Source organism: Desmodus rotundus, chromosome 9 (assembly GCF_022682495.2).
Source record: "Desmodus rotundus isolate HL8 chromosome 9, HLdesRot8A.1, whole genome shotgun sequence".
NCBI classification, from domain to species: Eukaryota; Metazoa; Chordata; class Mammalia; order Chiroptera; family Phyllostomidae; genus Desmodus; species Desmodus rotundus.
The window spans coordinates 45,697,066-45,720,220 of record NC_071395.1 but is presented as its reverse complement, the minus strand read 5'-3'; the positions used below and the strand labels follow the sequence as shown (position 1 = coordinate 45,720,220).

Genomic DNA, 23,155 nt, shown 5'->3' with positions numbered 1-23,155 from the left:
GGTCACCCAAGGGCTCCCCATGCCCCCACGCCAGGGCCCTCAGCACCATCTCTCCCCCAGGTCCTTTCTGCTCTGAAAATGGGGATTAGGGACCTGTATGAGGGACTGGAGCCTCACAGGGTGTGTGTGTGCATGTACCTGAGGCCTCCATGCCCCTTTCTGCCCCTGTGGAATGGGCTGCGCAACCCCTGCTAGATCTGTGCATGTCCGTGATCTGAGCCAAGTACGAGTGTGTGCTGTGTGTGTGGGAGGAGCCGGGGTGCATGCGTGGCACCTGTGTGCAGGGTTGGGCGATTCTTTGAAGGGCATTACCAGGTGACTGGGTATCAAGATTGTTGGTCAGCATGCCAGAGGCTCAGGGTACATCTGGGCATCAGGTGTGTGTCATGTGTGTTGTTGTAAATGTCACTTTGTACCAGTGACACTTTGTATCTCTTTGTACCATGGTCAGTGCAGTCCAGGTGTTGTCTGGCATGCACGTTCAGGTGTCTGATGGTGTGTGTTTGTGTGATGGTGTGTTAGTGCATCTCCCTTTTGTCAGTGTCCTTCTGTGTGTGTGGGTGGGTGTGTCCTCTGTGTTGTCACAACTACCAAGATATTTTGGTGTGGCTTTGTGTTTGTGCTATGTGTGCCCATGTATAGGAGTTGAGTGTGTGGGGCATGGCGAGGTGCGCTTGTGTGATCGTGCCTGTGTCAGTGTGTCCGCATGAATCCTTGCATGTCAGCAGGCCCTGATGTGTGCATGTCTTAGTGTGTGTGAGTGTGTGTGTGTGAGAGAGAGGCCCATGTTGGTGTACATTTGTCTGTATCTGGGTGTCTAAACATGGTTCCTTGTTGTAATGTGTGTGTACCAGTATCATCCTGTGATGGGGGGGCCTGTGTGCCTGTCCATGTGTGGGTCATGGGTTGGATTCCTAATCTTGGTGTGTGCGCGCGCGCGCGTGGATGGTGCACCCGGGCATGTGTGCATGCTATGTGTTCGTAGGTGTCTGTGTGTGCTTTGTTGTCTGAACGTGGAACGTGTGGTAAGGCGTTCTGTACGTGGGGTCCAAGACCCGTTGTGAGTCTGTCAGCGTGTGTCTGCGTTGGAACGCAGGCCAGCACGTGTCAGGGTGGCCGTGACGGTGTGCGCCCCCGCGAGTGTGTGTGCGTGCATGTGTGTGCGCTTGTGTGTGCGAGCGTGTATATGTGTGTGTGTGTGTGTGCGCGCGCCGGCCGCTGCTCCCCGCCCGCCCGCCCCTCCCCGCGCCCCTCCTCCCGCCCGCCCGCCAGCTCCCTCTCCCCGGAGTGCGCCGCTTCCAAACTTTGTCTAAACTTTCACTTTCACAGCGCAGCGGCTGCGGCGGTGGCGGCGGCGGGCGAGGGTGACCGGCCGAGCGGCGGCGGCATGGAGTAGACGCGCGGCGGCGGCGGCGGCGGACGCGAGAGGCAGCGGCGAGCGCGGCGGCGGCGGCGGCCCCGGAGCCGGCGGGGCCGAGCCTGCGAACGGCGATCGCGGAGCGGCGCCGGGCCCAGCGCGGGGCCGTGGGCCGGGCGGGCGCCGCGCGGCCGAGGCCGGAGTAGCCGAGCCGGAGCCCGAGCGCGGCCACCGCCTGCCGGGCCTCCCCTCGCCGCGGCCGGCCGCCGCGCTCTCGCCCCGGCGCCCAGCTATGTACTCCCCGTACTGCCTCACCCAGGTACCGGCCGCCGCCCCGCGCGACCGGGGAGGGAAGCGGGCGCAGGAGGCCGGCCGGCAACGCAGGCGGGCAGGCGGGCGGGCGGGCGGGCGGAGGTGGCGCGCGGCGGCTGGGGGAGTGAGCCCGCGGGCGGCGGAGGGGTGCAAGCCGTGCTGTGGGGAGTTTGGGCACGCGTGCGGGCGCCACTGTGCGCGTGCGAACCTGGCCACCAGCAGATCCCTGTTGGGGTCTTCGGGGGTGGCCAGCTGCGTTCGTGGCGCTGCCCTGGATCGGGAGTGCATGTGAGTGTGTGTGCGTGCGCGCGCGCTCGGCTGGGGTGCGGTGGGCAACGGGACTCCCGCCGACCTGTGGGCGACTGTGGTGGCACCTGAACAGCGTGGCCTCTGGCAGTGTTTGCAGGGGTGAAAGAGTGGCAGGGGGTAGTCCCGCGGGCGCAGATTAGGGACTGAGTTCGGTGGCGATCTCAGGGGCGGGCGCAGCCTTTCCCGAGGGTGGCAGCAGCCGGCGTGCGTGGCAGCGGCCCCTGTGTTGGGCCGGGGTGCCCGGGGCGGGTCGAGCGGTCCGGGCGTCTCCCCAAAGTCTTTGTTCAGGCTTCACATGGGAGCGGGGCTAAGAAAATGGCGGGGCTCCCAAATTTCGGAGGGGCAGGGGAGGGAAGGAGAGGGAGGAATGGGCCCGTTGCCAGTCGGGGCCGCGCCTCTGCACCGACCCTGGACGCCGCCGCCGCCGTGGGCCCCCCTCCAAACTTTTATCGGGACAAACTTTCCGGCCCCTGCTTCCCGGGCTGCCGCGCGGTGGACAGGCGGGCCGGGGAAATACCGTCCCGCTGCCCAGAGGCGAGAGGGCGGGAGGCAGCCCTGGACGCTGCCGACAGTGCTGCGACCACGCCGTCGGGCCGACGGCGAGCAGAACAGTGCAGACCTTGACGCGCTGCAGAGCGCGTCCCGCCTCCAGCGAAGTTCCCTGAGCCGCGCTCCGCTGAGGCAAAGGCTCCCGGGATGCCTGCACTGCTACCCCACCCTCGCCAGTCGGTGACCCTAGGCTCCGGAGGGCACAGGAGCTGACCAGAGTCCCTCCAACAGCCTTGGCAGGGCTGCCTGCGGGTCCAGGACTACAGTGGTAACAATGACTCCGCAGATGGTGCACCTGGGGGCTGCTCAGCGGTGCCTACCAGCAGGACCTGCCTGTGTGGAGAATCTCTAGACCAGGCCTGGGGTCCTAGTTGTCCCCTCTGCCCATCTGAGTCTTGCTAGCCGTGAGCCAAGTGTGCCCACTGTTGGGAATGGGAGTTCACGTGAACATGGCTACTGTGCGGGCCTGGTGTGTAGCAGGGGGCAAGAGGGTATGTGTGGGATGGGTGTCAGCCATGGCCACGCCACTCTCTTGTGTCAACAGATGCAAGTATGTGTGCATCGATCTTGGGGTCTGCGTGTGGCTCCTGTGGGTTGGCCATCGGCAGGCCTGTGTGGCATGGGCGCATGTGGGGGGCCCAGGGAGCAGGTTTTCCTGTATAGGTGTGAGTATGTGTTAGTGAGGTACACATTCATCACACGTGTGTATCACGATGTGCATGCAGGTGTGAGTGGGCATTCTGACCACTGTGGCAGCATGGGAACCCCCACATCTGTGTCTCATCTTGGGCTTCCCACACGACGATACTGCCCGCCTAGCTGGGTCTGAGCCGTGGCTGCCTTTGGGGCTATGCTTGGATGGCCTGCGGGGCTGGTGTCTAGGGACTAGTGGGACCAAGACCCCACGCCCCAGCAGCTCCTTGTCCACCTGCTGCTAGTCCAGCTGCCTGGCCTGCCCCCTGAGGCCTGGGTGAGATTCTGGGCCCTGAGGTTTCACAGTACCTTGGGAAAGAATTGCCAGCAGATCCACTGGGACAAGTCTAGGAAAACGGCTGGGGTGGCCCCCAGACTCAAGGTGATGGCCGGGGCTTACCTCTGTGACACTCCAGAAGGGAGCAAAGGCTCTGCCCCGTCACAGGCCCAGGCTGTGAGCATGCCAGGGCAGCTGGGGGGCACAGCAGTCACAGTCTGGGTGGGTGGCTGCTGTCCATGGGTCAGCAGAGTCTGACCCTCCTGAGAGCTACATCTCTTGGATTCAGAGCTCTGTTTTTATAAATTTTTCTGCTTCCATAGTTTGCCCTGCCAGTCTGTTTCTGTCTCTCTCTCTCACTGTCTCTGTCTCTCGCTCTCTGTCTCTGTCCTTCTCTACCTTTGACTGTCCCCATCTCTCCCTGTCTGTCTCTGATTCTGGCCCCATCTCTGCCCCCCCTTCCATCTCGGACTCTCTGCCTTTCTCTGGCCTCCATCTCTCTCTCTCTCTCCCTTTTTTTCAAACCAGAATTGGCTTCGATTTTAAAGTCAATAAATGATTGAGCAGGAACGAGCTTGGAGCAGCGGGGCCCTGGCAGGGAAAGGCACTGTGGGCGAGAGGGAAGGATGGGGGGGAAATCTCCTTCTGGAAAAAGCATCGAAATCCAGGGTGGCTGGGCGGGGCGCTCACTGGAGCTGCTTGAGCCCACTAGAGCCACAGACCTGAGTCCTCAGTGGAGGGAAACGGATGGATGGGACTCCCCCTCCAAATAAACTGAGATGCACACCAGAATGCAGTCACACACATATACACTGCCGCTACCACCAAGAGGGGAACATAAATGACATGCTCACATTGATGTCCAGACGCACGACCATTGGCAAACATACAGACATGGGAGACGGTGGACCTGTGTTCCCTCCCTGCCCAACACACATGTAAACACACATTCCTCAAAATAGGACATGTGTATTGATGTCGGCTCACGGACACACAGCGACACCTCCTCGACACACTCAGATACAGGCTGACTCCAGTGTGTTCACCCCCACACTTGCTCGCAGACTCAAGATGGATGGATGGATGGATGGACATACACCTTTTTGCAATTCTGTTGGCTCACCCAGGTGTGTACACAGACATGCACATACCCTCGGACATATGTGTCTGACATTTCCTTCGCCAGCATTTCCTGCCACATAGTCACACGAGCAACAGAATGTTTATGTACCCCTGTTTCTGTGAAGCTGTGCACACAGTCATTCTAGGGGAGGGTTATGGGCTGGGGCCTCCCTGATGCGCCCCCGCAGCTCTCTCCTGGGTCTCCGTGGCCACCTCTCTGTCCCTGTGAAGCTGTTGCTCCCCATGCTGCACCCACGTGGAGCCTCCTTTTTATGGCACATTTTCTCTCTGGCTCTGGCCCTGCCTGCTTCATGCCCACGGCTGGGGCGGGAGGTGTGTGCATCATAAGCTGGGATGTGGTAGGACACCCTTGGGCCTGCGTTGGGCTCTGTTAGATGTTTTGAAGCTGGGCTGAGCTCGGAGCTGAGGGCTCTGCTGGGTTAATGGAGGAGGGGGGACAGGGTGCTCCCCTCTCCCTGGGGGCTGGAGTCCGGGGTCCTGGCCCAGCTGGGAATGTCTTGTGTGGCCTCAAGTGCTCTCGGATGGAAGATGTGGGAGCAGAGGTTGAGAGCTGGGCTTTTCCATAAGACAGTGCAGGATTTGAGCACTAGCTCTGTATCTTCTAATCCTGTGACCTGAAGCACAGGATTTTCCTGGTCTGTACACTGGGCAGTAACAGTGCCTAACGTTCAGGCTGTGATTAGGCTGAGGCTCGTAGGTGGCATGTGCTCAAGAAACAATGACTTGTGGTCATTTGGTTACCATGATTAGACCACACCAGGCCTTCCAAACTGAGGAAAGTTTGCTTCAGTGGGGTTGAGGCAAGGTTGAACACCTCTCAAACATAGAAATCCAAGTGAACTACCTGGAGGAGGAAGCAAGAGAAGAGTTTGGAAGGAGGGAGGCCCACTCATGGCCTAGCAGTTTTCCCTCAGTTGGGGTCCTGTATGCCAAGCAGAGGGCAGCGGGGGTACAAGGCAGGGATGGTGGGGAGCAGGGGGCAGGAGGGGAGAGACAAGGCCTGTGGGGACCAGGTGCCTTTCTTGGGGGCTCTAGTAGCCTTGGTCCTTTCCCTAATCTTGATCCTGATAGCACCCAGGCCCACTTTGGGTCTGGCTTCTGGGGCCTCGTGCGGAGTGTGCGGGAGTGTGTGTGCACACAAATGTGAATGGGGCAAAGAGCCCGAAGACGAGAGTGGGTCCTGATGGTGCTTCAGGGTTACCTGCATGGCTCCAGGGCCGTTTCTGCACTTGCAGCGGGGCCTTGTCACCGGCGTACACCATGGAGACAGGATGCCTGTGTGGGGCCGTGTGTGAGCACTCGTCAGGGTTCAGTGGGCGTCGTGGGGGTGTGCAGGGGTGGGTGGGCAGACGTGGCTGTGGCTAGGTCCCCCTGGCACTCCATGACTGACTGCTGGCCTTCACATACAGCCCACTGGGAGCCCAGCCTTTTATCTGCTTGGTCCCCGTCCTCTGCTTTTGAAGCACGAAGAATTTGGGGTCTTTCACGTTCCTTCCGCTAGACCAAGACAAGGGGAGCCTGGAAAGTCTGTGCTTCCCTGTGACACAGTAGAGCTTCAGCTGGGTGGGGGGAGGGGGGTGTCTTCCCTTTCCTGCCCACAAAGGTCCTGTTGTGAAGGCGAAGGGCCAGGGGCTGGCTGTGAGTGGCTACCTGGGTTCTCCCAGATTTGAGTGTCTTCGTTAGTGTCTTGGGCCTCAGAGCCACCATTTTCTTGTGAATGGTTATGAGTCTGTGCAGGTCCCTTTCCAAGTGTCTCTGTGCCTCCAGGTGTTTGTCGTTGGGTGCTGCCTGTCTGAGGGTCACCCCAAACTCCGTCTCTGTGTATTTGGGTGACAGAGGTGTGTGTCACTGTGCGTGTCGGGTGCCTGATGTGGTCTTTGTGTCATGGTGCCACTGTGTGGTGTGTCCTTGGACAACTCACTATGTCCCTTGGGTGTCTGACCACCACGGGAGGGGGTGTATCCCTATGCCTTACTATGCATGTCGACCCGTCTGTGTCGGCCTGCGTGGCACATGTGTTGATGTGTGTGCCTACGAGTATTGCCCTCACGCCCCATGCATCCTGGGGTTGTCCCTGTGCCCATCAGTGTGTGTTCTCACCACACTAGTGCCGTTCCCTGGCCTTTCTCGGCCTCTCGACATAATGTGAAATGCCCACTATGGTGGCCAGGGCAGCAGCTGGGAGTACGCCGGCCTTTCCATGGCTTCCCAGGAGGTTGGGCAGCCGTGGTGGCCCTGCTGTGGGCCCCACCCATGCCCCTGGCCCGGCATGGACAGAAGCCTGTTGTGTGGTGAGGTGCGGGTGTGTGTTTGGGCCGCCCACAGGCCTCCCTCTGTCTGTTGGTGTGCATTGATCTTGGCTTCTGCCTGTGTCCGTCCTGGCCTGGCCGGCTGGGGTGTCCGGCTGTCTCGGCAGGCCTGGGCCCACCACCCCCATAGCTAGGTCTGCCCTGGGCCCCACACTCCAGGCTGTCCCTCCAAGGCTCCAAGAGCATGGATATGGAAACTGAGGCCCCCCTTTCTTCCCCCCCTCTCTTTCCTCCCTCTCTCCTCCCCTCCTCCTGCTCCCTCTCTCCCGCTCTCTCTCTCCTCCTGCCAAACGCTTCTTGGCTCTGTCTGAATATCTCTCCTCCTCGATTTTTGGCTCCAGCTCTGGGCGCGCTCACTAAAAGAAGAAGGGCTAGCTCCCCCTCTCCCTGCCGCCCCTCGCTGCTTCCCCCTTCTGAAGAGCCCCTCTGGGGGTGGGAGTGGCTATGTGCAGGGACCTGGGCCCTTCCGAGTGGGCTTGGTCAAGGGGGCACAGGTCTGGCAGGAGAGGGGGCTGGGGGAACCAGGCCTGGCAGCCTGAGGGTGCAGCAGCCAGGGTGACTGTGTGGCCTGGCTGGACAGGCGAACAGGCATGTGGGGAGGGGTCGGGGGGCACAGAGCTGGGGTGTCTGGCTTCTGGTGGGGCTGGCAGGCCTCTGTGAGGCGCAGCTGTGCCCAGAACTCCGAGCTGCGTTTGCCACCACTACTGATGTGGCTGCGCCAGCCAGGGAGGGGGAGGCGGGTGGCGGGCACTGCGGCGCTTTGTAGCCAATCGGAAGGCAGGGTTGCACTGGGGAGCTCTCCCCCAACTGGGCTGCACCCTGAAGGGAGCTGGGGGTGGTGGCCAGCAGCGGGCAGGGGGCAGTGCCACCACCGCCACTGAGGACTCTGCCCCCTTTGGCTGACAGTTTGGTGCCAGCCTTCCTAGCACAGATCTGGGAAAGGGTGTGCGGGGGTCTGTCCCCACTAGGATTAGAGAGAGCCGAGCCAGAGGCAGGGGCAGCTCAGAGGCACACCCCACCTCCTTGGCCTCAGGAGGCAGCAGTAGCTGGGGGTAGGGGCTAAATCGTCCAGGAGGGTCTGTGTAAATATGGGCTTTGGTCAGATCGCCTCGGGGTTTATTTCAGGTCCATCTTACACCAAGTCACACTCTCTCACCGGCACTCGCGGGCACAAAGAACCATGCTGTCACATGCAGGCACAGCACACCTCCCTGAATCAGGCACACACAGACACAGGTGCCCCACACAAAGGTGCTCGTCTTCACACACAGACACCTAGAGACACCTACCACACCTGAGCACATCGGTGCAGGAGCACACCTAGGGGCGCAGACCCACAGGCACACATGGCTACACAATAACATGCCACGAGACACACAGCACAGACACACTCACTGCCACTGTCAGACGCAGAGGAGTGTGCAGCCCCACACGCAGTGAGAAGCACACAGCACGAGCATGCAGCGATGCCGTTAGACCCCCGAAACACACACAGCAGTGCCGGTCCGCCCCACCCCCATCAGACACACAGGAGCCCACGCATATATGCGCGCAGCAACACACTCTGAGACGCTCGGTGAGACGCACACACTTGGCAGTGTCTGGAGACATTTTTGGTTGTCACACTTGGAGGGGCGTTTGCGCACTGGCATGTAGTAGGTGGGGGCCAGGGCTGCTGCTTGACACCCCTGAGTGCCCAGGACGCCCCACCGCAGAGAGTGATCCATCCCCAGATGTCAGCTGTGCCAAAGTGGGGAAAGTCGGCCCTGATGTATTATCAGACACACAGTGACGCACTCACGGGCAGAGCTGACTCCTCACACCCATCTCACACACACACAGGAGGCCCGCTGACACAGTGTCTCACACAGTTTTGCTCACCAGGACCCAGGTCCAGGCACAAACAGCGTGGTGTGTACACAGTCCTGTGTAGCCCCAGCACACGGGGACAAGGGTCACACTTACACACACATTCACACATGGGCCACACCTGGCCTTGCTAGGAAATGGTGCCTTAGAGGTGAGACCTGCCCTCCTCAAAGCTCCCCTCTGCCTGTGTACCCCCAGCTCTCTCTGAGCAGCAGATTCAACCACCCTGATCTCTCTTGATGGAATCTGAAGCTCTGAGTCCCTGTGCTGGTTTGTCGAAACCTGCAAGTCCACATGTCACCCCTGATCAAGACACTCCAGCCTCCAGCCCCAGTGGTGGGGTCAGCAGCAGGCCCAGTGGCCAAGGGCCCCGCTCTCACTGTCCTGGTCCCGGCAGCTGTCGAAACAGTCCGGGGTGGGAGCGAGGCTAACTTGAGACTTGTACTCCACAGGACTGACTGTCTAACTGATTCTGTGGCCTCTGACTCTGGAGAAAGAGCAAAGGAAGATGGCTGGCAGGATTATACAGGGAGGAAGCCTGTAGGATAATAACAAAATGAGTGTTTATCCTAAAAATCCGAGTGACCATTAAAGGGTGCTGTGTGCCCACTCTGCTGCCCCCTGTGTTAAGAGATCCCTTCCACAGAAGGCAGGTGTGGCAGGGATAGCTGGGCCCAGGTGTGTGTGTTACTCTGGGTGTCTGACAGTATATTAGGGCAGGGATTCTCCACTTTGGCACTTTCAACATTTGGGACATTTGCACATGGTTAGGCGAGTGGGACCCCTGAGCCAACTTCCTGGGTTTGAAACCTGGCTTTGCTTCTCAGTGGCTATGGGACCTTGGGCAAATTACTCAACCTGTCTGGGCCTCGGTTTCTTCTCTCACAGGGTTGTGGAAAGGATTAGAGAAGTTGGTTTATAGAAAAGTGCTTTAAAAACAGTGCTTTATGTGACGTAAATGCTTGATTTTATAGATGAGAAACAGTCAGAGAAGAGGCATCCAGCACCAGGGTCAAGGGCTAGGAGGTGGTGGAGCCTGGGTGCCTTCTCTGCTCACCACCATCCTATCTCCTACTGATGAGAAAGAATCGCAGCCATTCTCCTGCCTTTCCCAAACTTCAGAGTGGCCCTGAATGCCCCCAGTGAAGCTGCCCCAGCTGTCAGACCTTGAACCTCCCTGCCACTCTGACGTTTAAAGCCTTCTGTCCAGCTCTCAGAATGAGAGTGCATGGTCATCTCGCCCCTTCTGCACCCCCACTGGCCAGGCTTGTCCTCACCACAGTGGGGCCTGACACCCTGTCCCACACTTTGCCAGGCACCCAGCCGGAGCCCGTGTGATGGGGGTGCAGCCAGGGGCCTGTGCATTCCTTCGGCGAATATTTACCAAGTACCTCCTGGGTGTCAGGCTCTGTTCTGGGCCCTGGGGGCTCAGTAGGGAGCAAAATCAGCCAAGGTGGGAGGGGAGACAGTGAACCCGTTAAACAAGAGATTGTCCAGTACTTGAGACAGCAATAAATGTGTGGGGAGAAAACAGGGTCCGCGGAAGTGCTAGGCAGTTGCGGTTTTAGCAGAGGTGGTCCGCGAGGCTGGCTTTCAATTCAACATTGCTTTGCCGCAGCTCAAGTGCAGGCCCTTTTCCCTCTCAGAGGGGCAGTCTGGAGGTGAAGTGTATGTGGCTTAGCACGGTCACTCCATCATCGGTCCGGAACGCATGGCCGGTTTTTGCGGCAGTGTGAAGTCACCCACTCTCCATACTGTGGATAGAACCTATGTTGCCTGCCCAGGACTCAGGGACAAGATGGCTGGGGCCTCTCCTGTGCAGAAACTGGGCCTCGATGGGCACCGGGCGTTCTCAACCCTGCCACTCTGAGCGTGGGGGTAGGGCAGGGGCAGCTGGCGGCCTAGAGTGGCACTTCCACCTGGGCCCCTCGATTTAGCTCCCTCGGGGCGGGCCGGTTTATTTTTACCGAAGCCTGTCACCCTGGCAGTGCCAGGCTGCGCCATCTTTGTAGGGTCTTGGGGACCTGCCCACAGCTTGAGGAGACCTGGCTTTGTCTGCTGGACCCCGGATTCCTGCTGGGCCCCCATCTTTCTCCAACCCCAAAGCTCCAGGCATGAGGGCTCTGGACTGGGGCTGGTGGGGTCAGCATTGTTGGCTGGCAACAACCATGCCCAGGCTGGTGGCATTTGGTTTGGCGCCCTGCCTGCCTGCCACCCCCACCCCATGCCCGGGCAGAGCCGAGCGGCTGCTGCTGCCAGTCTCCATTTCGAAGCTTGGGGTGGGGGTTGGGGAGTGCTGGGTGCTTCCTGGTCCCTGCCTGTCCCATGCCACCTGGGGCTTGTCCCCCATGCCTGCTCCCTGGAAGGGCCTGGGCTGCTTTTTCCGCTGCCCCTTTGCAGCCAGGAGCTTGGTGAAGATGCCCGCCTGGCTCCCATCTTCCTGCTTGCTTCCTCCCTCCCTCTCTTTCTTTGTAATGGCTCACCATTTTGGCATCTCCTCCCCTTTCCCCTCCCGCAAGTGCCAACTCCATTTCCAAACCTTCCGCCATTACTATTGCTGGCTCTCCAGCCTTCTCTGTTGCCTGGGAGTGAGAACTTGGGAGCCAGGCATGTGGGCACCAGGGGCTTCTGGGTGTGTGTGTGTGTGTGTGTGTGTGTCTGGAGGGAGACACATGATCCAAGGCAGTCCCTACTAACCACCCGGAGGTTGACAGAGGGGTGGCAGAGAAGAGGTGGACCCTCCCATTTCTGATGGGCTCTGGGGGCCTGGTGTCAGCCTCTGGGCCACCAGGACACCAGGGTGGGCACTTCTGCTCCGGCCCAGGGCCTGGGCCTTCCAAAGGAAGGCTACATTGGTGTCCGACCCCTTCTCCTTCAAGTTCCTTCCAAGGCTTCAGGATTCCTGCTCCCCTCCCTAGATCTAGGGTGGGAAACCAAGCCCCATGTTGGGCACTTGTGCCCCAAAGGGCCAAGGGACTTTGGAGGAACCGGTTTACTGCCTCCCCCCCCAGCCCACTGCCTGCGCCTCTCTCGGCACTAAACAAAGTTTGCTAAGTAACTTCAAATGTTATTTGAGGACGGCCTGGCCTCAGCCCAAGACGGCCCTGTGGAAACTTGCTTTTCGCTGCCGAGGCTGCAAGTATCAAAGACACACTTTCGGGGGGGGGCGGTTGCTTGACGCCTCTCCCCTCTCAGCGGCAGGAGCTGGCCCTGAACGGACACACAGACACACAGAGGCCGGCTCCAACAGAGGGACACACACATCATGCTGTGGCTTGCACACCAGGCGCACGACAGCTATGGACCCGAGCATATACCCTAACATACACAGCACACGTATTGGCACACCGGGGGAAGGCAGGTCCTGGGGGTGCTGCCCCCGGCCCGTGGGTTTTGGGATTGTTCCAGCAGGCAAGGTTTCAGAGCCTGGAGACCTGTATTCTTTGGTCTCCCAGGAACGAGTGGGTGCTCCGAAGGCCCCCCTCCCTCTCCCAGCCTTAGTTTCTCCAGTTGTGGAAGGAAGTGGTGGGCCTGATTTGTGTACAAAGTAGAATTCCACATTGATCAGGACAGCAGTTTTCAGCCTTTTCCATCTCGTGGCACACACGAACCAATTACTAAAATTCTTCAGCACACCAAAAAATATATATATTTTTGCCAATCTGACAAAAATAGGTATAATTTTGATTCTCATAGCAGACAGCTATTGTTGTGTTGTCTGTTGTCATTTTTTAAGTTTGACAATCTAAGGGAAAAGAGGTCAGCGCCTGTGACTAAATAGTCAGGTATTGCATGCTTTAAAAATTCTTGCGGCACACCGGTTGAAAATCGCTGGGTTAGGAGAATGTGTGGGTTCTCTCCTCCCTCCACCAGGACTGACTGGCAGAGCGCATCCCTGAGCTTTTCTTGGGCTGAGCACGGGGCCTGCACAAGCAGGGCCCCCAATGTCTGCCCGCACGGCTGCCGGTCCCCACCTCACTGCCCCAATGTGTGTCCACCCGACTGGAGGCTCTGAGCCCAAGCAGCTCGGGCTTCTTTGGGGCACTCAGGGAAATGTATGGTTTTCTCACCTTCTCTCTCCAGGCTTTTCTTGCTTTCCCAAATCCCTCCTTTTCCTAGTCTTACCAGCCCTGCCCAGGCTGGGAGCTCAGGGAAAGTGTGGGAAACAGGCTTAGGGTGTGCCCCTCACAGAAGCCAGCTAGGCCTGGGGTCCATCATGCCCAGAGGTCACTGATGACCCTCCTGGGATCCCACAAACCCAGGCCTGAAGCTGGGGGGTGGGCACCTGAGCTGACACAGTGCGTGAAGATGAAGCTTTATCATAGGGTCCCTCTGACCTGTCACCATCCGAGGTTTACAAGCAGGTGGGGTCCCACCAAACACAATGGAAAGGCCAAGGCCTCACAGGACATTGGACTGCCCCCCACCCACCCCCAAGAACCTCCCTGTCTCACTCTCAGCCAGACCCTCACCAAAGTAGGTTTGTGGGGGTCCCCAGGCCCAGCCCCACACTCTGCCTCATCTCCACTCACAGTCGGTACTCGCAACACCCCACCACCCGCAGTCTGTCATACAGTGACAGCCTGTCACAGGCATTGCCGCACACCGGCACAATCTGTCGTCCACGCACAGTCTCACACACAACCTGTCACACACGCGCACACACACAGCGGCACAGTTGCACACACAGCCAGCCTCACATGATCACACCAAGCGTCACAGCTTGTCAGAGCCATAGACTCCTCACAATAAAAATAACAGCTACCAACTCCAGAGCAATTATGCCAGGGCAGCAGGCGGGTGCACGAGACCTCCTGTATCCGTCGCAATATGAGGCAGGTATGAGTAACCCGTTTTACAGATGAGGAACAGAGGCCATAGGGTCAAGTGCCAAGGTCATGGGGCTAGAACTGGGGTGGCAGGAATTACTCAGCCAGGCCCCCAGGGGCAGGCAAGACTCAGACAGGTCATCCTGCTTTTTTCAACCCACTCCTATTCACCTGAAGCTCCCTCACCTGGCCCTCCCCACGGGAATTCCCTTCCCATTCCTCAGATTGGGAAGACTGAGGTTCTAAGCAGCCCAGCCAAGAAATGTGGGTAGGAGCCTCAAACTGTCTAACTTAGGCTGAGGAAATTTGAGCCATGCCCTCCACCCCAAATGCTACTTGGCTCCTTGTAGCCCACAGCGGCTGCATCCTGTGCAGTCTTGTGAGATTCTTTGTGTCGGAGCCCATTGGCTGGGGCTAGGGTCCTGGAACGCAAAGAAGTTCTGGGTCTTCAAAAGCTCTGTCCCTGTCCACAGACAGGTGGGGTGTGTGGAGGGGGACTAGTAGCTATGGGCTCCCAGTCAGGTCTTAAGTCCCAAGCCAGGGTCTGAGCCTGGAGCCTCCTGGCCCTGCACCCCTATTCCCCAAGCCTACTCCCCAGGGCCCTCCGCATTCCACGGTGCTTCCTTCTCCTGTGATGTCCGCCTTCCCTCACTTTTTCCTTCTTTGTTCCAATCTTCTCCCCCCCAACCCCCGCCTGCTCCCCGGGGCTTCCCCCATTAGAGCCACCAGAGCCAAAACCAACATGTCTCCAACCATATCCGCCTATCTGCTGAGGAGCTGAACAGCAGGCCCTGCCCCCTGGCCTGCTCAGGGGCTAGATCCAGGCTCAGCCCAGCCACAGTGGTGGCTCTGGTGCACGTGGCCACTCCTAGGGCATGCACAAGCACCCCATTGGGCATCCAGCTGCTTACACACCCATGTCTGACACCCTGGTGGGCCCTGGAACATGGGCAAGCACATAAGCATGCTCTTGTACAGTGGCTTGGTCCTCGGTCGCCAGCACACCTCTAGCTGGTGCTCCAGACAGGGGCCCCACGAACTGCCAGCTTATACGCACACCCAGGCCTGACAGCCCAGTGGGATGGCTGGGAGCACACATGCCTGTAAACACGCCCTTGCCTGACATCAGATCGGGGTTGAAATATAAGCATGTGCGTCCACCCTCTCTCCTGCTTGCCTCCATTCTGGGCTCAGCACATGTACTGCCCCTGTACCCTCATGGGGGTCCTAGGCTCAGGTGGGTCGGTGAGGCTGCAAGAGCTTCCAGTGCCCACGCATGTGGCTCCAGGCCCACGTGGACATGCACCTCCCCAGCCTGCACATGCGTGTGATTCACGTGAATCGCACACCTGCCAGGCTGCCTTAGGCACCTGGCTGCAAAGCCATGTTCAGGTTTTGGGGAGGAGAGGAAGCTGAGGCCTGATTCCCACTGCCCCCATTTCCCTTAGAACACCCGTCTCCACAAATGCTCTTGGGGTGCAGGTGAGCTGTTCCAGAGCTGCCCAGTAGTGCCCCTGCATATACTATATTTATATTGGAAACTTATACTTTTATATATATATATATATGTATATATATATATATATATATATATATATATTTATATGTAAGAACCTCCCCCCATTCCCGCTTCTGCTGTACTTGGATTTTTACCACCCCCACTCGGCTTTTTCTCAGATCTGCAAAACCCATTTCACCAAGCAGGACCATGGGGCAAGTGGGGAGCAGTCTTTTCCCTTCCAACTGTGGACACTCCAAGTTCTTAAAGGCTGGAGACCCTCCCCCACGAAAGGCTGAGCCACGCTGAGGAGTCCCACAGCCCTCCCTGAGACACAATGGCGGGGGTGGGTGCTGGCAGCGATACTTGCTTTTTGGTGTGTTTGCTGTTGCTGCTTAAATTAATCCTGAGTGACGGTCCACAATTCCTCTCCACAAAGAGGCCATTTAATGTCCCCCCCTTCTAGGGTGAAACTTCCATTTGCACCCCTGAGTACAGCTTGGCAGCTCAGGCTATGAGCTACCAGCCCTTCTGGCCTTCCCCTCAGGTGCACCGCGGCATGGAGGCCAGTTCCCTGTACACTCCATGGACCTCAGGAAGCAAGTGTGGGTGGGTTTTGAAGGGGTGTGAGATATCTTAAAATAGAAGCACACCACTGAGTGGAGGTGGGGGTGTTGCCAGGATGCCCTAGATGGCCCCACTCCCCAACCATTGCGCTTTGATGCCCCAGCCTGGCTAAAGAAAGTTAGATGGTCCTCCTGCCTCCCTTCTTGTCTCCTTTAATGGCTCTGAAGCTTCTCCTGTCTACTTGTTTGTCACCTCATGTGCCTGTGCAAACTGGCAGAGACGTGCTGCCCATGCTCTGTATGCTAGCCCCTGCGTGCGCTCGTCGGCAGGTGCCTGCTGCCTATGGGCTCCTTTCACTCCCGGGTGTTTTTTTCATGGGTGGTATTTCCCAGACCGGCCGCAATTGTCTCAGGCCTGCAGGAAGGCACGGGTGAGTGGGGGTCGTGGGGAAACCTCTCCTGGGCTCAGGCAGTGGGAGGACTGTGTGCTTTCCCCCCTGCAGAGCATGGGTGCTGACAATTTCGGTCATTTGCACCTCAAACCACGGAGTGGGAGGGAACAGCACAGCCTCGAAGGTGCAAAGGTGTGTACGGCGGGGCTTTGGGACCCCAGCGCACCATGGGGCATAAGCGGGGTCTGTGCGAAGTTAGGAGTGCACATTGAAAGAGGCAAAAGGCGGGAAGTGGCGCAACCAGGCCCCTGATGTGGGAAGGGGCTCCTGATCTGGGAGTGAGGACCACTTCCCCCGCGGGCAGATGAGGGGACATGGGGAAAGCGTGTGAAAGAACTTTGGGGACAGGTGAGGCTGCAGAAGTTGCTGCTCCGTAGGCCCTGGAGGAGGGGCAGTCCCTCAAAGCGTCTTTCAGGCCCCGCACTACGCAGGCACTCACAGTACCCGCAGTACCCCAGCCGTGCCCCTCACCGTGACCCCCAAAGGGGACTCCACCCACAGGGGACTCTGTGCAGGCGTTGAGGGCTGCCCTGATTCGCATTGTGGAGTGCTAGACCTTTGCCACATCAAAGGCCGCCGCCAGAAGTGGCTCAAAAGGAGTGGGGCCTTTGGCCTCTAGGCCGGTTCAGCCCCCAGTTGCGTGGGCGCCTTTGCCTCAGTTTTCTTCCTCTTGTGCTCACCCTGATGTCTGACTATAATGCACCAGATGACTTTGAAAATGAAATCGGTGCTGATGAGCCCTGTTATTCTGTGGCTACTCCGGGGACCTTGGGGTATAAATGCTCCAGAATCTGAGGGCAGTTTAGGAACTTAGACCTGGAGAGGGTCCCACCTCCCCCCTGCACTGTGCACATCCCGCCTCCCGATCCCAGGCTTAGAAGGAGCCTCTCCATTTATCCCCAAGCTGCCTCATTTTGGGGAATAAGGGTGGGGAAATTTACCAGGGGAGATTTTTGTTTGTTTGGAGGGTTGGCTGGGTTTGGGGGCGTTTGGCCTCCAGCGAGCATGGGGAAGAAATGTGACTAAGTGGCAGAAAATGCGCTTTCCCTTTCCCTCTCCTCTGCCTTCAGGCCGCAGGAGTTGCGCAGCTTCCAAGAAACTTAAAAAAAAAAAATTTCCCCCAGATCCCTTTTGGTTAACATGGTCTTCCCTCTCAGCGCAGGCTTTTTTGGGGGGCGCTAAGGCCTCCCCACTGATTGCTACCAGCCACTTTGCAGCACTTCCTGGGCAGGCGGGGGAGAGGATGGAAAAGCGTGTTGCCCAGTGTGCCCACCGACTTAACCTGTTGGAAGAGGAGGCTAGTGTTCCCCTGATGTCCCCACCAGCTCCCCCGGAGTTCTTGCAGCCCCTGGACTTTCAGAGAAAGCACCCAGAGGCCTCCCAGCTAGCCGCCTTGGAAACCAGTCATAAACCTGACTTCTGTCACCCAAATTACTTAAATTCATGTTGGTAGTGTTAGGTCCTTTTCCTTTTCCACGTACAGACGACTTGCCCTGCTCCAGCTGCGTGGGGGGAGGTGACGCGAGCCGCTCACCCTGTGCTCTGCAGCCTGGACGCAGAGGCAGCCCAAGCTAGCGGCAACTCCCCAGACCACACTTAGGTCCTTTCCCCCCTTTTTATTTTGGGTCATCTTTTCCTTCTTTAAAACAACATTTTAAAAATTTAAAAGAGTTTTGTGACTTAAAAAAAAAGCGTGAGACGGAGGCTGAATGATGGAAACAGGCTGTTAAAAAAAGAAAGGAAAATACGTGCCCGTGGCACTCCGTGGAGCTGGCAAGCCTTTCCTGCCTCTTTTCTGGGCTCTCGGTCGCTGGTTCCCTGGTAGAGCCGGGCATGGAGCACCTAGGACTCCGCTGCTGAAAAGGCACTATAGAATTGCAAGGATTATTATGATTTTAATAAAATCGTGTCTCGTTTAGAAGCGCATTTCTGCGCTGCCTCTGTCGTCGGAGCCCGGGTTTGCCACGGCGAAGTCTGTAATCAGAGAAAAATACCAGCTTTGTTGAGGGTTAGAATATATCATTGGCTAATGTGTGTGGTTTTAAAAAAAATAATGCTAAGCATTGGAATAATTAAAGAGTGAGAAATAACTTGTCTTTCCTCTCCCTTCGGCATTGTCTTATTTAGGAGTGGAAAGTGCGCTTTTAGGCAGAACGGGTTAGTTTTAATGCGGGCTTTTTTCTCACCAGCCTTCCCCTCCGCTCCGGTCTGATTCGCAAATCCCCAAACTGGCACAAGCCGGGAAACTTGCAGCGGCGTTCTCCCGGAGTTGGAGCCTCGCTTTCCTTTTTCACCTTCTTTCAGAGACAACCCTCTCCTCTCCCCTTCCCCCGCCTGTGGGCCCTGACCCACTGCCTGGTTTGCACTAGAGCGATTTAAAAAAGAAAGAAAGGAAGAAAGGAGTTGGGTCCTGGTACCCCCGTGCCAGCCGAGGGCGCGTTTCCCAGGCGGTGGGCTGGTGGGACAGTCATTCCGGTGGGGGGATCTCCACGCCTACTTGGCACCCCGCCCCCCCAAAAGGATCAAGTAATCAAGTGTTTCTAAAGATCACAGGCTCAGAGAGCTCAGATCCCATGTCATACTTTTAATGAAGCTGAACAGTTTTTTCTTCCCAGCTCCATACGCAATAGGAAAAGAAAATGCGGTCCTCGGGACCTTCCTTGGCAGGGGAGGGAGCCCACTCGGGATGGGCCTGGCACAGCCCCAGGGCAGTGCCACCACCTCCGGGCCTAGATTTGGAGCAGGAGAGCAGGGTCCAGGGCCTTCGCTGGCACGGCTTGGAAAATAGAGGAAGGGGCTCTTTGTCAGGGTTGCAGAGGTTTGCTCTGGCCCATGGGCCACTAAAAGACAGCCCTGGCCTTTCCCCCAGGGGTGGGGTAGACAGCTAGAAAGGGGAAGGGGCTTCCATAGTGCTCGGGGGAGACCTGGCTGCACGTGAGAGATAGGAAAGTGGGTAAGAAATGGGGGTGGGGGCTGGTGCCCACTGTGCCAGGGGCTGTGCAGTGCCTAAGCAACTTATTTATTTATTTGCTTCAGGTGTTTTTAATTAAATGTGTTCTCTTTTATTTTCCTTGTTATTCGGTGCTTAGACTTTTTAGTGATCCTTTGCATTCGTCTTTTTACATAAGCAACTCCCCCCAAAGAGATATTGTGGGAGGTATTTTGCCTTGAAGTGCTTTCTCTTTTCTGCTTTTTTTAAAATTTAATTTTAAAATTACAAAGTAAATTTAGTGCCAGTGAAAGTGAGGTGGGGAGCCAGCTGGGGCTGGAGCCAGGGAAGGGGGAGGCAGATGCCACAGGGCTGGACCTGCCTTCCTCGCTGCAGCCCAGCCGCAGCCCAGGACCCTCACTCTCTTGGCCCCTTCTTGCCGCTGCCACCCCCCTCCTCCAGTGCAAGGCTTTTATGGACCGGACTGAGGGCAGTTTGCCCTGACAGGTTCTCATTCTCGAACCCCCGACTCTTCAGGGGCCCCTTCCCCTCCTGATGCACACATGTCACGCATATCAAAGCCCCCTGATCCTGCCTGTGGCCGGTTGGTGTTCCGCTCGGTGGTCCCTGTTTGTCCTTCCCTGCCTTCAGACCCTGCTAGTGTGCTAACCCCGCTGCACAGTTGGTTCGCCTGCTGACGGCACCAGAATTGGGCAGGCACAGCTAGCGGCGCAGGAACCCCTCTGCAGCAGTGAGGTGGCCAAGGGCTTCTTTTCACTACTCTTTTTCAGGGGTCACAGGAGTAGTTCACCATGCTTCATAACACGTGTGTGTACATAGGTGCTCAAATCTGACACTACTGGTGCGGGCAGGAGCTATTTCTAAGGCATATGAATTGCGACAACTTTATAGCTTAAAATCTCAAGGCCCACTCAGCGTGCTGAAAATGTTTTATTTCTTAACCTGGGTGGGGTTACCCAGGTGTGTTCACTTTGTGAAAATGTATCGTGCGGCAGACTTAGAACTATGTGCTCTTCTTTATATGTGCAACGCTTAGGTTAAAAAGTTTATTTTAAAAAGGGAAGGGAGGCTCAGTCTCAAAAGTAAAGGCTGTGCGTTACTAAATAATAATAAATAATAATAGTTTAAATAAGAGTGTCCTACAGCTTGCTTTGCTCAGGCCTTCCTGCTAAGGGATGTTGGAAGGACTTGTAAAAATTAGTGGGCTGATAATAAAGCTCATATGAATATGGCCCACGAGGCCTCCTGGCCTGTCCACGTGTGCTGTGCGGAGTGCCTGCAGACCGACTGCAGGCTAAGGTCTAGCTGTAGGATTTTACCATCTTAGGACCAAAGGATAAAACGTGGTAAGGGGGAAGTTTCTTGCCAATTACATTTTGCTGTCAACATCTGGAAAGCAAAATTGCAGCTGTTTTCCTGCCCCCCCCATTACCACCTCTTCTTTTTTTTCTGCACACTTAAATTTCTTGTATGCGTGCCATCCATACTTCGGTTTTCTGCACTGTTAAAACATTTTCACGGCTCTGCTCAAGTCGAGTTGTTGGGTTTGGGCTTTAAAAAAATATATGTATCTAATAGTCTGACAGATTAATTTTTGGAGCAATTTATTTGAATAGGCCTGAAATTAACTGATAATCCCCTCGCTCTTCTTTCCCCCTTCTTGGCCTTCCTAAGGCAGCAGTTCAGGCCAGAAGCTGGGGGAGGACTCCGCTGCCCGCTGCCCTTGCCTCTGCTCCTCCCGGCAGGCAGGTACTGACAGCTTCGCCCTCCGCAGCCCTTCTGCGGTGTTTTTGTTTTCCCTTCGCCCCCCAAAAATATTTGAACCAAAAAGCCTCTTTTTTTTCCTCCACCCACAGCAAACTGAAAGGGCTAGTGAACCGTGATTCAACAGAGCGAAGGCGCCTCTTTTCTTCCTTAGCATTAATTAACTCAAGTTCGTTAGGACGTTGGGTCTGTCGCCCACAGTTTTCTCTTGTGTGTGCTGAATCGGGTCATAGAGGGAGACTTCCCGTGCAAACAGTTTGTGTTGGAGCTGGAGGACACAGAGGGGGAGAGAGGGGGAGAAAGAAAGGGAGCCGGAGGAACGGATTGTGGCGGAGAGGTAGGCACGGTCCTGAGCCCTGGGCACCCTGGTGCCAGCCTCCGCGGAGGTTAGACACCAGGCGCTCGAGGATTCTCTGGTTTCCTTGGCAATGATCCTGATAATAAAACAGTTGTGGGGAGCAATACATTTTGAGGGACTGAAAAATGTCTTCCAACTTTTAAAATTGTACATTTTGGGGAAGCCATTTGCCCGGACAGAGCCCGCCCAGCTCCCCGGAACCCTGAAGCTGTGAAAACCCCGGGCTGTTCTCATTCCAACCACCCAGCTCTCTGCCCAGGGCTCTGGGCACTTCGGGTTGGGTTGCCGAAGCAACTGCAAGGAAGAGGCTCTCTCTGGGCCGAGGGTGTGGGGAGTGCAGCCTGGGCTATGGCACCAGGGCTGAAACTTTCCTTTCTCACCTGGGCCTACTCTCCTGTGGTGGGGATCTCTCCTATGGCCCAGGAATAAACCCAGCAAAGCAAAGGGGTTTCAGAGTAGATCCCGGTGGAGCTCTGGCAAGACCCTGGGGAGGTCTCAGGAGGAGTCTCAGAGGTGGGGGAGTGGTGGTGGGGGGAGGGAGAGGAACATCTTCCTTGGATAATCCCCAAGCCTTTTCTGGGTTCGGCAGTTGGCAGCTGGGCCTCCGGCGAGTTTTCAACATTTTGCCTTTTGCTCTGGTCTTCTCTCTTGCCCTGCAGATATTTACATGGTGTTCTGGGTGCAGACCTCATCTTCACGTGCTAGTCTCCCCTTCCCGGGCCTTTGGTCAGTTTTGTAGTTCTTCTTTATAGGAACTTGTGAAGCTAGCCTGTGGAGTTCTTCCTTTTCCCCCAGCCCTTGGCCACCATGGACTGACTCGTTCCAGGCCAAGGAGGTAGGTGAAGCTCAGGCTCTGCACTGCCCTTGCCCCTGGAAGCCCTTGACCGTCATCTGTCCCTCGAATTCTGCGGAGGTTCTCATCCCCATGTGGCCACCCCCACCCTTGGCTGGAGGAGAGGGCTCTGGCCTTCCCAGCTTTTACTTCTATGTGGTGACACGAGGAAGTTTCAAGTTAAATAATGAATTAAAGACTAGGGTTTTTGTTTCCCATTCCCTGTAGAGGGTGAAAGTAAACAATTTCCAGTTGCACTAGAGAGAATAGATCGTCTCCCCCAGTCCCCTGTTCCTACCCTATTTCATTCCCTGCCAGGAGGGTGAGGGGAGATGTGCCTGGCGTAGGGTAGTGTTCAGAGCCAGAATGAGGCTGCCTGTTGGCCAGATCCCAGACCACCGCTCCCGGCTTGTAGTCAGGAGGAGAAAAGGAAGGGAAGGGGGGGCAGTTTTATGGGAGAGGAGTGTGTAGCCTGGTTCTGGGGCAGTCCCTGTCCTAGACCCAGCACCGGGGTGTGGGGCAAATCCTTTCAGCCTGCATGGAAACGCTGAAAAACCGTGCTGGGGCTGCCTTTCCTGAGCAGAGAAAAACAGGCCCAAGGCAGCCAAAAACCCGCTTTGTCCAAATTCTCCGGGCCTCCTCGCAGTGTGCATTTCTGGTTTCCATGCCTGGATTTCCAGACTCTTGGATGATTTTACTCTGGCTGAGGAACCTCTTCCAGCCCGCCCCCCCACCCCACCCCTGCCAGAGGGGAGGCCCCACCCACCTCTAGGACAAGCAGCCCCGGGCCCCTTTCTTTTTCTGCCTACAGTTTCTCTCTCCATCTCTGCCCCTGCCTTTTGGTGTCCCTCCTTCTGTGGGACAAGATGGGAGACCTCAGAGATACGAAGTCAAAGTCTGCTTTTTTGGTTTGGGCCAAGGCTAAATTATAAAATGCCAGGAATTGGGCAGACTAGAGCAGACTAACCAGGATTCTGTTTGTGGCCTTTTAGAATTTCCTTCGTCCTTTTTCACCCAGGCTGCCGACATTCGGTAGTAAAATGGATACTGAAATATCTGGTAATTCTATGTAGGCTTTGTCAGTTATT

The 23,155-nt window shown here is 56.9% G+C and overlaps 1 protein-coding gene across 3 annotated transcripts in view; it reads left to right on the top strand.

Annotated features, from left to right (window-relative positions):
- The first annotated feature begins 1,306 nt into the window (after positions 1–1,306).
- The window catches only part of NFIX (nuclear factor I X), a 94,845-nt gene continuing 72,996 nt past the window's right edge, over positions 1,307–23,155 (top strand). For all 3 annotated transcript variants that reach the window (XM_071219212.1, XM_071219210.1, XM_053911679.1), the window contains exon 1: positions 1,307–1,676. In XM_071219212.1, coding sequence (XP_071075313.1) covers positions 1,650–1,676 — 27 coding nt within the window. In that variant the 5' untranslated portion in view covers positions 1,307–1,649. The remainder of the gene's footprint in view (positions 1,677–23,155) is intronic.